Source organism: Zosterops lateralis, assembly GCF_965231275.1.
Source record: "Zosterops lateralis genome assembly, chromosome: 5".
Classification (NCBI taxonomy): Eukaryota; Metazoa; Chordata; class Aves; order Passeriformes; family Zosteropidae; genus Zosterops; species Zosterops lateralis.
In genome coordinates, this window is record NC_139766.1 from 40,334,303 (window position 1) to 40,348,020 (window position 13,718).

The 13,718-nt window shown below is 37.5% G+C and overlaps 1 protein-coding gene across 1 annotated transcript in view; it reads left to right on the top strand.

Moving 5' to 3' along the window:
- Positions 1-13,718, top strand: part of MARCHF1 (membrane associated ring-CH-type finger 1) — an 88,561-nt gene that overhangs the window by 47,566 nt on the left and 27,277 nt on the right. Inside the window, exon 3 of the mRNA XM_083861849.1 lies at positions 5,971-6,050. Within this exon, the coding sequence (XP_083717975.1) occupies positions 5,971-6,050 (80 nt within the window). The remainder of the gene's footprint in view (positions 1-5,970; positions 6,051-13,718) is intronic.

Here is a 13,718-nt window from a genome sequence, read left to right on the forward strand (position 1 = left end):
ATTCAGTAACAAAGAAAGTACAGGTTTTGTGCCTCACCTTTCCTATAGGCTAAATTTCCATTTAGCTCCCTCCAGACAGTCAAAAGCTACTGGTCTCATGGCTCTGCACCTTTTGTATAAAACCTTGCACGTCCTTTGTTCCAATTGCCTACATTTTTTCAAAAAGTATGAAACATTTTTAGTAAGAAAGTGATAATGACTAGAAAGATGCATCCTTAAGGAGAATCATAAATGAAAAATACTGTGTTGCTACGATACAAAGACTTTTGCGTACTATAATCCATCTGATAATTCAAAGCTTAGCTACAGTGCTTTTATGCCTATAGAAAAAAGTGGGTTTTTTAGTCAAACATGTACCTTGAAAATAAAGGTTAGCATAGATTAGTAAGGCAGGAGAAAACAACTTAAGCTGATTGAATCTACAAGTTAAAGCTGTAATTACTCGTTTGCTTCATTTTTTAAATGATAGTATAGATTTGCCATTTGCAGTTTTGATTTTAGATTTCAAACCACTTTATAATGTGATCATACTGACTTTCAAGGTGCTGAATGGTAATGTTTGGCAGAATCCTAAGGCTTTTTCTGCTCCTTCCTTGAGTGTTATTTTCCCTTAATTCCTTCTCTTCTGAGGCAGATGAAAGGAGAGGAAGGAGGAAAGGAGAGAAAGAAGAGGTTTGGAGAAGAATTGTGCAAGGAATAATTTACGGAAAAAGAAAATCTGTGAAAGATAATTTAACAGAAATTCAGTTACCAATTAATGCCTTTACAGTAGCTGTAAAGGCATCAATCAGGTTAAAACAACTTTGAAATCTGAGCACAAAGCAGGAACTCTATCATAAAGAAACAAATATAAAAATGAAAAAAATCCAGCCAAACAAACCAAAACCCAGAAACCCTCTCCCCAAACCCATGCACACAAATTTCAGTTACCATCAAGACCAAGATTATAAAATAGCACCCAGCTTGGATTACCTTCACCATGTTTTGGAACTTTTTAGACCTTAGGAAATGTCTACATAATAGTTCATAAAAGTGGATGTTTTCTGCAGAATGTTGCGTTGTTTACAAAGCAGAAATTTTCAGATTAAAATACACAAACTGGGTCTCCTGCTGAGCTTGTTGCCATGCAAACTGCTCTGATCTTCTAAGGTATCCATTCCTTTGTGTGCTGTTTTTCAAAGAGGATAGAGTTTCAGCTTTTTCACTATAATGGCTGGTGGGATCTGGAGTATTCTGTGATGCATCACTGCTATTAGAGCAAACTCAGTAGGAGAATAAAAGCATTAGACATGTTTCCTGTCTGCCCTATCACCCATCAATTGTCTGTAGCTTTAGACTTCAGCAGGATTGTAAGTTGACCATTTTGGAAATGCCTCTATTCAGAACAGAGACAGGAGGGGATTCATTAGCTTTTCTGGTGATACCTGTGAGGCCATTTTATATAAGCTGTCCATTACATCATCTGATTTGTTAATTTAAAACTTCACTCCCTTCCTGTGTGAATCTTTGCACTTCTGGAATCTGCTTTTACTCGGTTTTTCTGTCAGGCCAAAACAGCCCTTCTATGTTCTTAAGAAGAGCACAACTTGACTCATGTTTTTGCACTAGTGTCCATGTGCAGGTTAAGCAGTATATGGCCTCTAAGGACTTATGTTTTATTTTATATTTTATTTTATTTTATTTATCCTGAACACCTAAGTGAAGGCAGGATTTGAAATCCTTACTGTTTTCACCAGTTGAACTTATTTCTGTTCCCCATTTCTGTCTAATTTTCTAACACAGACACATGTGTGTGACACTGAAGTCCCCTTGTGTTGGGTAAGTGATTATCATCTCACTTATCCTGAAAACTCTGTATTTACCAGAATTCTGCTTGAAAAGCACACTATCACCATACCAGAAATAATTATGGATGAGTGCTCTGTCATGTCTGTTAATTGAATTGCATATCCTTGACAAGGGAGTTCATCTCAACTGGCCAAGACAGCAGAAGGTGGTGGCTAGGGAATCTCTCTCTACTAACAATCTTTTTGAAATGCCAAACCTAATCAGCTGGAGTTGGCATTATCCCTTAGACCTCTTCCTTGTGTTGATGGCATAGAGAAATGAGCTGCCTCGCTTATAAATTAATTGTGAGACAGCTTTATTTTGAATTACCACATTTAATTCTGCTACTGATGTAATTTGTTATGATAAAATTAATACAGTGCTTGTTTAGTTTTCCCATTCCAGTGAACTGTACAATATACCTGTCTGAAGAAGACATATTATTTAAAAAAAAAATTGTTATTCAGCCTCCCAAGTGGAATTGGAGTCCTTAGTATCAATCTGATCCCTCTATTCACTAAATACAGTATCTCAAAATATTCGGTGTGCTGCATAGCAATATAGCAATGGGATAGCAATTATAGCAATAAGATCTGTCTGCTTGAGACTGTTTCCAACATCTGTTGCATATACATTCCCTAAAGAGCTGGACTGATAAGATGTGAGCAGAATATATCCAAATTATCATGTTCTAGTTTTTCAGATATGCCTTGAAAATACACAATTCTCTGTAGACACACTACCCAAGTAGATGGCCCTTTAGGTATTTTTGCTCTTAGACTGGATTTAAGACATATAATTATTTAATTTTTTAAAATTAGTTTGGGATGTATGACCTGTAGAGGAGATGGCAAAGAGGGAATATTGCCGGAAGAACTGGGGTAAACCTAGAGGCAGTGCTGGTCGCAGAAAGCAGATACTGCTGTCAGAACAGGGTTGGATAAAAAAGTAAAGGGGTTTGGGGAGAGAGGTCTAGAATAGGCATCCATCTGAGTTGAAATTTACAGCTTCTTAAAACAGCCCATCTAGCTGTGAATTATTATATTCATATGACATGTGGTAGCAAGGACAGACCTGACATTAGCAGGTCCTTCCAATCCTATTTAATTTATAAAGACTGAGCCTATTTACAAAATAAGGGCCTTCATTTCTTGTGAGGTCCACAAATTGCCATCAGAAAATTATTATCAGAAACACTAACCTTTTCAATTTTAGAAATCACTCCATCAGTTCATTTTTTTCCCCACAGCATCAAACACTTTAAAGATTCAGCTGGACAGGGTGATGGAACATGTTGTCCACACTGTGCTTTTGCCAAGAAAGGTTGGACTAGGTGTTCTTTGATGTCCCATCCATCCTGGTATTCTATGAATCTATGATTTTACCATGAAAAGCTAAATTAATGTAGATAAATGTATATAAATCTAGATAATGTAGATAAAAATATATGTTACAAGGTTGTACCAATTCATTATATTTGATCACAGGTAATATTCTGAATTATCTTGTGTATAACTTGTCATGCTTTGTTTTTGAAGACTTAAGTGGTAGATTGGCTTTTTGCCTGCCAGTTGTCATGTTTACTTCAATAGGGCTTAGGCAAACAAGCAAAACCTATTCATTTTGTAAAAGATATTTCTGTAAATTATTTTTTAAGGATATAAACTTTTCTATGAGTTATGTACAACTAAACATAGTATCATGCCTCTACAGGGGAGCTGGAAAGTAAATTTAACTGAGCAGGACTGAAACATTCCTGACCTCTTGACAGTTGAAAGTGAAATACAAGATTTAAGTAGTCAAACTGATAATGTAATTTTTATCTTAAAATAATTAAATTTCCACCGGTGTGCAGTTCCAAATCATAGGTGTAAAATCTTTTCAAGGAGTTTATTTAGTTTTTGGCTTTATTTCAGCCCTCTTAAGAACTGTCTAGCTGGCTGTCTGCTTTAATAGCTGCTGAAAGTTTCTTGAGCTTGTGCAGACCTATTGTATGGTTGCTGGGGCAGCTTAGCCAATCTCCTTATCCCATCAAAGGGTACTGCTTGTGACAAGGTGATTTAAGAATTCCTTTTACTGCATGGAGATGACCTGACCACTATTTAAGACCAGGCCAACCCCCTGTAATACAGAAATCCCAGAAGAAGCAATGGTAACAGTCGTGGAGCTGTGAGGGGAGAAAACTCAGCTCATCATGATGGATGAATTCAGGATTCCACACTTGACTCTGGCTGGATTTCTCCAGCCCTTCAACTGGGGCTTAGTCTGGAGGGATGTTTTTTCACACAGCAGCAGCATGTAACCCAATAACATTAGTTATTGGTGCTGATGTCTGCATCTTTCCTCATTAAGTAGTTCAAGATATATCTAATTACTTAATACTAATCTCAGAGGCTGAGATGGAAGAAGATTATATACCCAACCATGCATCTAACGTATGTTTCTAATATGTATGTAAGAAAAACTCATACTCTGTCATAATGCATATAATTGAAATATTGCTTTTGTAGAAAAGGAGATATAAAATACAATTTCTCTCACAGATACTTTTCCTTTTCTTCCAGCATGACACTGCATGTAGGCACACTAATGTTCCTCCTTTGACTGGTGAATCCAGACATGGCAAAAACTTAGAACATTGACAAGGATTCTGTCAATGAATTTATCAGTTGCTTTATCAATTTTATTTCTCATTTCGACTTAGTTGTATCTTTGAGTTTTGTTCATGGAACTAGAAGTAAAGAATTAGTAATAGTGTTGGTGTGTTTGGTGTATTTCTGTGATATTAATGAACAGGTAAAAATGGTTACTTGACTTCCAGGAACTAGAAGATTGTTTTCATGCAAAAGCACTATTCTTAAGTCTCAGCTGGTATCCATGTGAAAGCATAAATCCCATAGTGGTGACAGATGTTTCCAAAAGATATACGCATTAAATAGAATGGATATTGAGAACCTTGGCTAAAAGTGAAGTGTTGTCAGGTACTTACTATTTGTAATTATTTTTGCTTGTATTACTAATTTTCAAACACCTTTTTAACACCACAAAAATGTCTGTGAAAGTTGAGCTAGGAATAATTTCAATTATCTGACTGAATTTGATTTGCTAGTACATAAGATTTGGATAACAGCCTTTATACCTTTGTATGATTTGTACTTTAGCTTAATAGTCATCCTCTCCTTGCATCTGATGCACGATCTTGTGGAATTCTGAGGCTTGTAGTGTTTTGTCTGCATTTTGAGGTGGTGATCACAATAGGATGGATGAGGCTGCATACTAAAAGCTAACTCCTCTGATCAGCTACAGGAAGGTCATAGCCTTAAGAATGATTTTTATTGAACCCACTTCTCACATTACTGTGTCTTGTGAGGGATCCTGAAGAATTGTGCCTTGGATTTACATTTGGATTCCATACAGTTCTTCTGCCAGTAGATAGCAAGGCAGATTGAAGTGGCTTGCTGTTAACACCATCAAAATATGTTTTCAGTGAAAGTATTGGGTAACTGAATCTGCAATTTGTAGCAACAACCTTATGAGCAAAATGTCACTTACTAAACATGTTTTATATCTCTTCTGCTGTTTAAGAATATGATCAGCTCTGTAGAGATGCAGCCTGCACTTTAGATTTTTCAGGCTCATCTCAGTTTAATGTTTTCAGCTCTTCTAGAAGATCTGATTGCCTTGAAAACCTTTTAAAACACACTCTAATCTTCCTGCTGTTTCATCAATCCACTCAACCTTAGTTAGCTTCGGGTTCTTCATCACTCAGTGTATAACAAATGCACTTCATGTGATTTCGAAAGGAATCATCATGTTTGTTTGACTGCACAAAAGAAAACCAGCACTTTTTCCCTTCAGACATTTACAGTAGAGCCAAATGAAAATTCATTGCTTCCTCAAACAGTGACAAGAAGTAGTCGTGAGCGAATGAGAGCTCAAATACTTCAGTCGTACTTAGTTCCACAAATAGGTTTCACTTTTGTTCAAGCTTCCTGTATTTCTTGCAACCTCCTTTGTGTTCAACAGTGCACTATGAACAGCAGAAACAGTTATTTTAATTTTGTGATCATGTGGCAAAGCAGCAAAATATCTGCAATGTATTTCATGGACAAAGATTCCAAACTGTCTAACTTATTTCAACAGGCAAGCAGTCCTACAACAGGAACAGCTCCCAGGAGTCAATCTCGGTTGTCTGTCTGCCCCTCCACTCAGGACATTTGTAGGTATGTGCTGAGAAAAATATACTCTCATCTGGCTTATACTTATCACTTGTTTTTATTAAATATTATGTAGCTCTTGCTTCTGCTTAACTTTATTCATAATTGACGTAGACTTTAGTTTTCTTTTGATCTCTCTTTGTTTTGCTTTTGTTTTTGCTTTTTAGTCTCATGTTTTTATATTAAAATTCATGTTCTCATTCTCATCCTTTTTTTTTTTCTGTGTGATTTCTCTTTCCACCCATCCTTGCCATTTCCATCCCTGTCCTTTGCTTACTGCTTTGTCTAGATCTACTACCTTGCATGATTTGTCAGAAGATGAGCTTGAACATGCAACCCCTGTTGTGGTGCTGGCTCCTTCTAATAGGGAGCCTGGTGGTAAGAAACACATAAAAAGAAGGTTTAGGCGGAAAAGAGAGACTGGAGACAATGGGGAGCACACAGAAAAGCAAGGAAAGGGGAGAAACTGTAAATTGCATCCTGAGCCTCCAAGATCCAGCTGGAACGCATCTGATTCATCTTCATCTTCGGATGAGAGTCAGTGGGCTCAGGCTAGGAGGAGAGCAAGAGAAAAGGCCAGGATGGCCAGGAGAGGGAGAAGAAACAATAGATCATGCAGTAACCAGGATGGGTCCTCAAACAATAATGCTGTTGAACTTGTCACCTTGGGGACAATGGGAAAAGAGAAACAAGAGGTGTCTGACCCTGAGAATCCTACTTTAAATCACCGCCGAGGGATTCCAAGGCTCAAGGAATCACAATCTTCAGCATCATCTCAGGAAGCAAGGATTTCCTCAAGAAAATGTGGGAAAAGCAAAGGGAAAAGCTACCAGAGAGATCGGCAGCCTGCACCTTTCCTTAGACACACGAAGGACTCCTTTGCAGAGGCAGGCTCTGGCAGCGATGCTCTGGCAGTCCCAGATCACGGAGCACCTGCTGGGGCAGGGCCCACTGTGCCTCATGCTGTTCAGAAGCCTCCAGTGTTGTATGATGACTGGTCTGATGATTTAGAAGTATGCAGGTTAGTCCCTAATAAGGATTTAGCATTCTTAAGAGGAGTTTCTCCCTACCACGTTCTGGGTGCCTTTCCCTTGACTGTTTTATATCACTATTTCTCACCAATAAACTGCTACTACCACAGGAAATAACACAAGAACATTTGGTACAGAGAAGTTAGCACATCTCCATCTGAGAAGATACTTCTCTCTTATTTAGAAAGAGTAGTTGTACAAAGGGACCAAATGTTTGTCTTTGCTCCATGAAGATGGGCCCACTCTGTCCTCTGGCAGAGAATTTTTTTTTTACATCTTCAGCCAGAATTAGAGAATGAAGCAGAGTGCCAGGTAGCTCACTACAATGGGATATGGAGCTTTTCCTCCTTAAATGATCAGTTCAAATCCAGCTTTGGTCTCTCTGTGTAATTTTTCAATGACTTATATGAAATAAATTTAAGGTCTTGATTCAGTGTCTCTTAGAGTTGCCATTATCTCAGGAATCCAGTGGATGGTGCCTGAAGAACATAGTCTCTAGTGGGGCATAATTTGTCTGTGATTTTGCATTGCTGAACACATCCACACTGTGAATGTGTATGGGCTGTTAGTTCAGTCACCCCTTACAAGGACTGGAATGATACAAAAAGATGATTGGGCAGAAAAAGCAGTAAAATAAGCTTTGGAAAGAAAAAGCAACACCAAGAGTTCTCTTTAGTTCAGAAGTTCAGGCCTCTGACAGTCAGATGCCTTTAGTGTGAAGCATGCGACCAGAAGGTGAGCATTTTACCCTGGAAATTATATCAAGCTAGCCAGTTCTGGGCTAACATCCAAATTTGGAGCACACAGCTGGGAACGCTTAGGTTACTTAGTTCAGTGGTAAATGAAAATGTACCATCCAGTAAGTCTAACAGAACTGAAACAAGTATTTCCTTTTTTCTCCCTCACCAAACTTGAGAGCCAGCATTGGCTGTCATCTACAAAGTGTCAATCTGGCTTAGTTTCTTCATATGGTAACCCATAACTTCTCACTTTTCTTTGCTGGGAAGAATTTGCGTGGACATGTAAACAGAGCATGAGGAAGTTCATGATACCACATCATGCAGTTTCACAATATTCTTTAACCTAGTGAAACAGTGCAAAGATCTTATTTCTAAAAAGGAAAAAGGTAATATGCAGGTATTTTGTGGTTTTTTTAGCAGAAGATATAAGCCATTGCTAACACAGCTAGGGCTATGCACTCTTTTTTATAGTTACCAAGCAAAAATACACATTTCCCCTGTCTGATCATTGTCTGTCATAATAATTTAAGGTTCTTCAAAGTCCAGCTGTGTTTGTGTGTACACATTAGGACCAGGCTTGGGTTCTCTCTGCCTTATAGAAATGAAAAGAAACAGCAACAGTGGTAAACCATGTTATGAAAATGTATCTACAGGTCATGATGTAGAGGTGTACACAGATAATTTCTGAACTATCCTGCCTGCATGTATTGAAGATCTAGTGTAGTACATGCAGTACATATATAACAGGTCATTTAACAATTGTTAAGAATATGAGCTACCCGACACCTGAAAAAAAATGCATGTGTATATATACATACACACATACTCTCTCTCTCTAAAGTTCTGTAAATGCCTTATGTAGATTAGTCCTAAGTGTTGCCCAGGTCACCAAACTTAGTATTTGCTTTCAGATGAAAAGTGAATCCCGGTCTTATTTGTCTTTTCAACCCACTGAATTTTATTAAAAATTTTCAGGCACTTTTTGCAAGACTTGGAGCTTGGTTCAAGAATGGACATTTTGGATGTGCATGCAAACTTTTCAGCCAGGCTCTTATTTAGTTGAGGAAAGTTGAAAAATTTTGATAGGTTGTGCTCTTATGCTTACTATCAGTGGAGATGTTCTTTGAACAACCAGCATTAAACTTAATGTTGTTGATAATGAGACCTGTTTTGCAAAATTTCTCAAGCCAGTCATAAATGCATTTTTCTACATGCCAGGGATAATACTATTCTTTTGTTGTTGTCATTATCAGATGTATCATAGTGACTGTAATACATCTAGGAAAAACATAGCAAAATCAAAAGCATGTTAATTTTTCATAGCTGATAAAGTTGTCTTAATCAGTTTGCAGACAGCTGAAGAAAAAGGAAGATGTGTTTTTACTACCAATTCAGAACAGACTGTAGTTTTTGTTTCTCAGGACAGGTCCATGCACTTCATTGATTTGATCTGTGGTACATTTTCTTTTTAAAATTCACAACCTCCAATCTGAAACAAAACCAAATAAATAATTGCAGTGTAGTTGTGCACATATACATCATTTTTGTGCATGGAAAATAGAATAAGGAGGGCAGTTTTCTCATATTTACGCTAAGACTGGATTAGCATAGCTGGTTGTGATGTAGAAAATTTGTTTTCCTGGGGTATTGCTTCAAACTTCTCATCCTAGCTATTCATGTCTTTTAGTTGATATGACAGCACTGGCTGAGAGGAATGGCCTTCACGTAAATGGTATTGTGTGGAAATAGCAGAGGAACAGGGATCATAAACATCTCGTGGAGACAGTTATTTTGTCTTTAAGTTTCTGAGTAGGCAACTTGTTTCCTTCATTTCCTCATGGATTGCTCACAGTTTCTTCACTCTGCATTTAGCAGCATGAGCAGGAATGTGATGGGGTGCATTCCAGGATAACCACATTAGTCAGATAAAGTACAGGACCATTGTGCAATATGTTCTTCAGTCTGAGGAGAGCCTCTTGGTCACTTCAGTGAATTATTTGCCCTTCTAGTGTCACTGATTCTTTCCAATATGCTGAAAAAATGTCATGGTATCAATTCTGACCTTTACAGTCTCTTCCCTGAACATCTGCTTTCTCCTGGAGTCCATTAGGAGGCAAGGTTTCTTCCTCTGAAATACAACGTAAGTTCTTGCTGTGCTGAGTTGTTTTGTTCTTGGTTTTTTTGTGGGTTTTTTTTTTTTTTTTTTTTAGCATTCACAGGACAGGCTTTCTAAATCATGCAGTTGGATCCCCCTTTTCTTAAATAACCCTTTGCCTGAGATTTTCTTCATATATACTTTATCCTGGAATTTGCCATGGGTTGAGGCACAGCCTCAGAAATGGCTTTCTTTGGTCTACATGTGGATAATCTCCCTGAAGGGAACGACTGTGTATTGGACATGACAAAGTGGATGGATTGTGAGAAGTTAGTCCCATGGATTTTCACATGGAAATCACTAAGAAAATTGGGTAGTGGATATTACCACTAGTGGATCATAAGTGCTTTGTGTATTGATCCTGAATATATCTTGTGGTATTTTTTATTATTGATGATATAGTTGAAAGGTATTTTCTTTTTAACTAGTTAGGCTTTTGGTGTAAAATCTTTTCGTAGTGCTGATTCAGTAAAAACACAGGTACTTAAATAAAGTGGAGTTTCTCACTTTGAAGAAAAGATGCTTATTGGAAGTAAAATTTTGATTTTGTTGAACTCTGAAGGACTTTTTCTGCAGTCAGGTAATGGCAGGCCCTCATTTGAGGAGTAGGGCATGTAAGAAAACAAGCGGGGAAGGGGAGAAGTAAAGGAGATGATGTTGATTCATGAGATCTACAGAGTATATTTCAAGCACAATTTTTTAAAAAACAGTTTTCAAAATCTAGTGTGTTAATAGGCCATTATAAACTTAGGAAAAGACTAATATGAGCATTTCTGTGTGTTAGCAGAATTATAGATGGGAAGAAATAGAGTATATTGCACATGACAAGAGGCAATATGATTATGTAGTTTCTCTCTGTGAAATCAAGTGCTTCAGCAGGGTTTTTTTTCTTAATATTATTTAGCAGGACCTGCAAAAAATACATCTTTCATGAAATTACTTACATTCTGAAATATTCAGGCAGAAGAGTGCTCATGAAATCAGCAGACAGGAAGGTGGTTGGTAGGAAACAAATCCTTGTGGAAGAAAAAACAGAGAGTTGAACAGAAGATAGGTATATAGGTTCAAATTCTACCACTAAGTTTTAACACTCCTTCTAAATAGTTATGCTGAAACCTTGATGGTGGTCCCAATGAAAAAACTGTAATGCAGAATATGTAGACTTGAAATACCATCCAGAGCCTTCTAATATCACCATAAATTGGAAGATGTTCTGTTTCCAGACTGTGGTGTTTAGCTGGGGGGGTTTTAACCTGTTTCTCCCTGGGATGTTAGTGTCTGCCTTGATCTCAGCATGATGTGTTAGGAGCTAAGCCTCTGAATCTTGTCCTGCATATGTTGACTCCTCACCTCTTCCTTGAAAAGAACTGTGACTGCTGCTTACTCTCCTGTTCAGAGCTTTAATTTTTGTGAAGTGACTTTCTGCTAGGAAAGTGACTTCCTGCTTTTTGAGGAATCTCCTCCTCTGCTTGATGGTCTGGTGGTTCATCAATCTTTGAAGCAGTATGAAATTCTGGTTAATTCTATTATCTGCCTGATGGTTCAAATCCCCATCTGTCACCTCTTCAGCCATCTGGTTATGCAGTCTCATTTGGAAGCTCTCCATGATTCACAAGGATGCAAGGAGAGCCAAAGTAAGGCAAGCATGTCTTTGTTGTGGTTAGGCTCACTTATCTGGGCAGCAACTGAGTCCTGATTTCTGCTTGTTTCTCTCAGAACTAATTATTATTTTTAATGGAAATAACTGAAATGGCACAGCTTCCTGTTAGAAAGTTACCCTTGTTTTTAAGAGTCTTGTTACTGAATACTTTAAGCTTGCATATTTTGTGTATGGAGTTTAGTTCCTTAAAGCTTTGACTTTCACTAGGTGGGTGGGAGGAAATCTACATCCTGTTTTGAGATGCAGTCCCGAGTTCTGTGAACTTGTTCAGTGCAGTAAATCTTGTCAGACACATATCTTGCACTAACAGTGAATCTGAGACAGCCATTACTTGTAACTCTTTAGATAGCCTATTTATCACCTATAAAGGAAGATTAATAGAAAGACAAGAAATGTCGACAAAATAAAATACTTACGTGTTTTCGCTAATGCTGTTGGCTCTTGGGGCTCTTATGAATTCTGATTGCTTTTGCAGAAATGAAGAGAAAACTTTAAGAATAGGCCCTTATGAAATTCCACTTGCGTGGTGCAACATTTCAAAAACGGTTTTTCCTCTAGTCAGGTAAAGACAGCTGACTGTATAGCATAATGGAAGGGCAGGAGTGACAGGGAAGAGATACACAAATGGATTACATTTGGTGTGGAGAATTAATGTGCCTCATTCACACCATGTTTAAATGGAGAGGAAGACCAATTTGTCATTTAGATTACTTTGTGATTTAAGAGTGGAAAGAATTGAAATGAGATTAAGAAAAAGAAAAGCCTGTAAAAAGAAAGCAAGAGAAACATGGCACTCTGTAGCCTATTGCAGGGTGAACATATTCAGTGAATTTAACCTTTTTTTTTCCAAGTGATAAACTATGCATGAGTTTGATATTTTCGTGGGTTCTTTTTGTGAATGACAATTACTTGCTGTGAGTTGTTCATAAAGTTGTTTATTTTAGGTTCTAGCTATCTAAAAGCACTGTAAGCACTTTATAAATTGGCAAAGGAGAAAATGACCTTTTTTGGACAGAATAGTTTTTCCTAAGGAAAAAATCAAACTGTAACGACAGCAATTTTGTGCATCTTTCTCCAAGTCTGGGGAATTGGATCCTTTTGGTCCAATTAAGATAACCTAGGAGCTCGTGGCATTTCATGCTGGCAGCTAATAATCCTCACAGCCAAAAATCAAATCCAGGGATTCACTTGCTCCAACATTTTTCAGCTCTGCCGTTTCTTCCTGACTAAGCTCCTTTTAGCAACAGTGAGATACAGAGATGAGATGTACCCACCAAACAGAGTAAAATTTTTTCTCTGTATAAGCATTATGAGTTCATACATGCTTTTCAGTGAAGGGCAAGATTGAACTGCCTTTTCAGTAATTTCTCACCAAAACCAATATTTCTGGAATAGGCATTGTCTTCCTTGAGCATATTTATATAGAGAAAATATTTCCCTCTTTTATTAAGGAAATCTATTAAAAGTTCAAAAGTATTTCTCTTGTACTTGTATTCTTCCATCTTCAAGAAATTGACAGTGTAGTTATTAGGCATCTGTGTTAATTTAGTTCAGTTTGCCTATAAATTGCAGCACAGTTGGTGTAAACATGCCACAGTCACAAGGCTGTAGTTCCTCCTCTTTTGGCGAGTGGAGGGGCCTCCATTAGTGCTTTAGTTCTGATAAGGAGTCTGCTTCTGAAGCACATCAGATCAGCGTTACTTTGGCCATGGTTTAGACCACACTGAGAATTTGTCTCAGGGTTCTTCAGCTGTATTCCCTTTGAGTGTATTCCTGGGCCAGTCTAAAAGCAGTTTCAAATGAAAGAAACACCCACCAAGATGGGTCTAGCGTAGATACCCCAGGTTTTAGCGCTAACTATTTTTTTTTTACAGATTTGTTACAATTTCACTGTAATGCTTGTTAGCATGGACAGCACTCAGAAAATTAAAGAATACAGATTTTACATAATTACATCGTTTATATCCCTTAAGCATTATTATACGTCATTATCAGTACACTCATGCCCCCATATACATTTTAATTTCTTAAAGCCTCATTAAAGAGGCATTCCCCCACATTTTACATTTGTTAATGAAAGTAAAATTT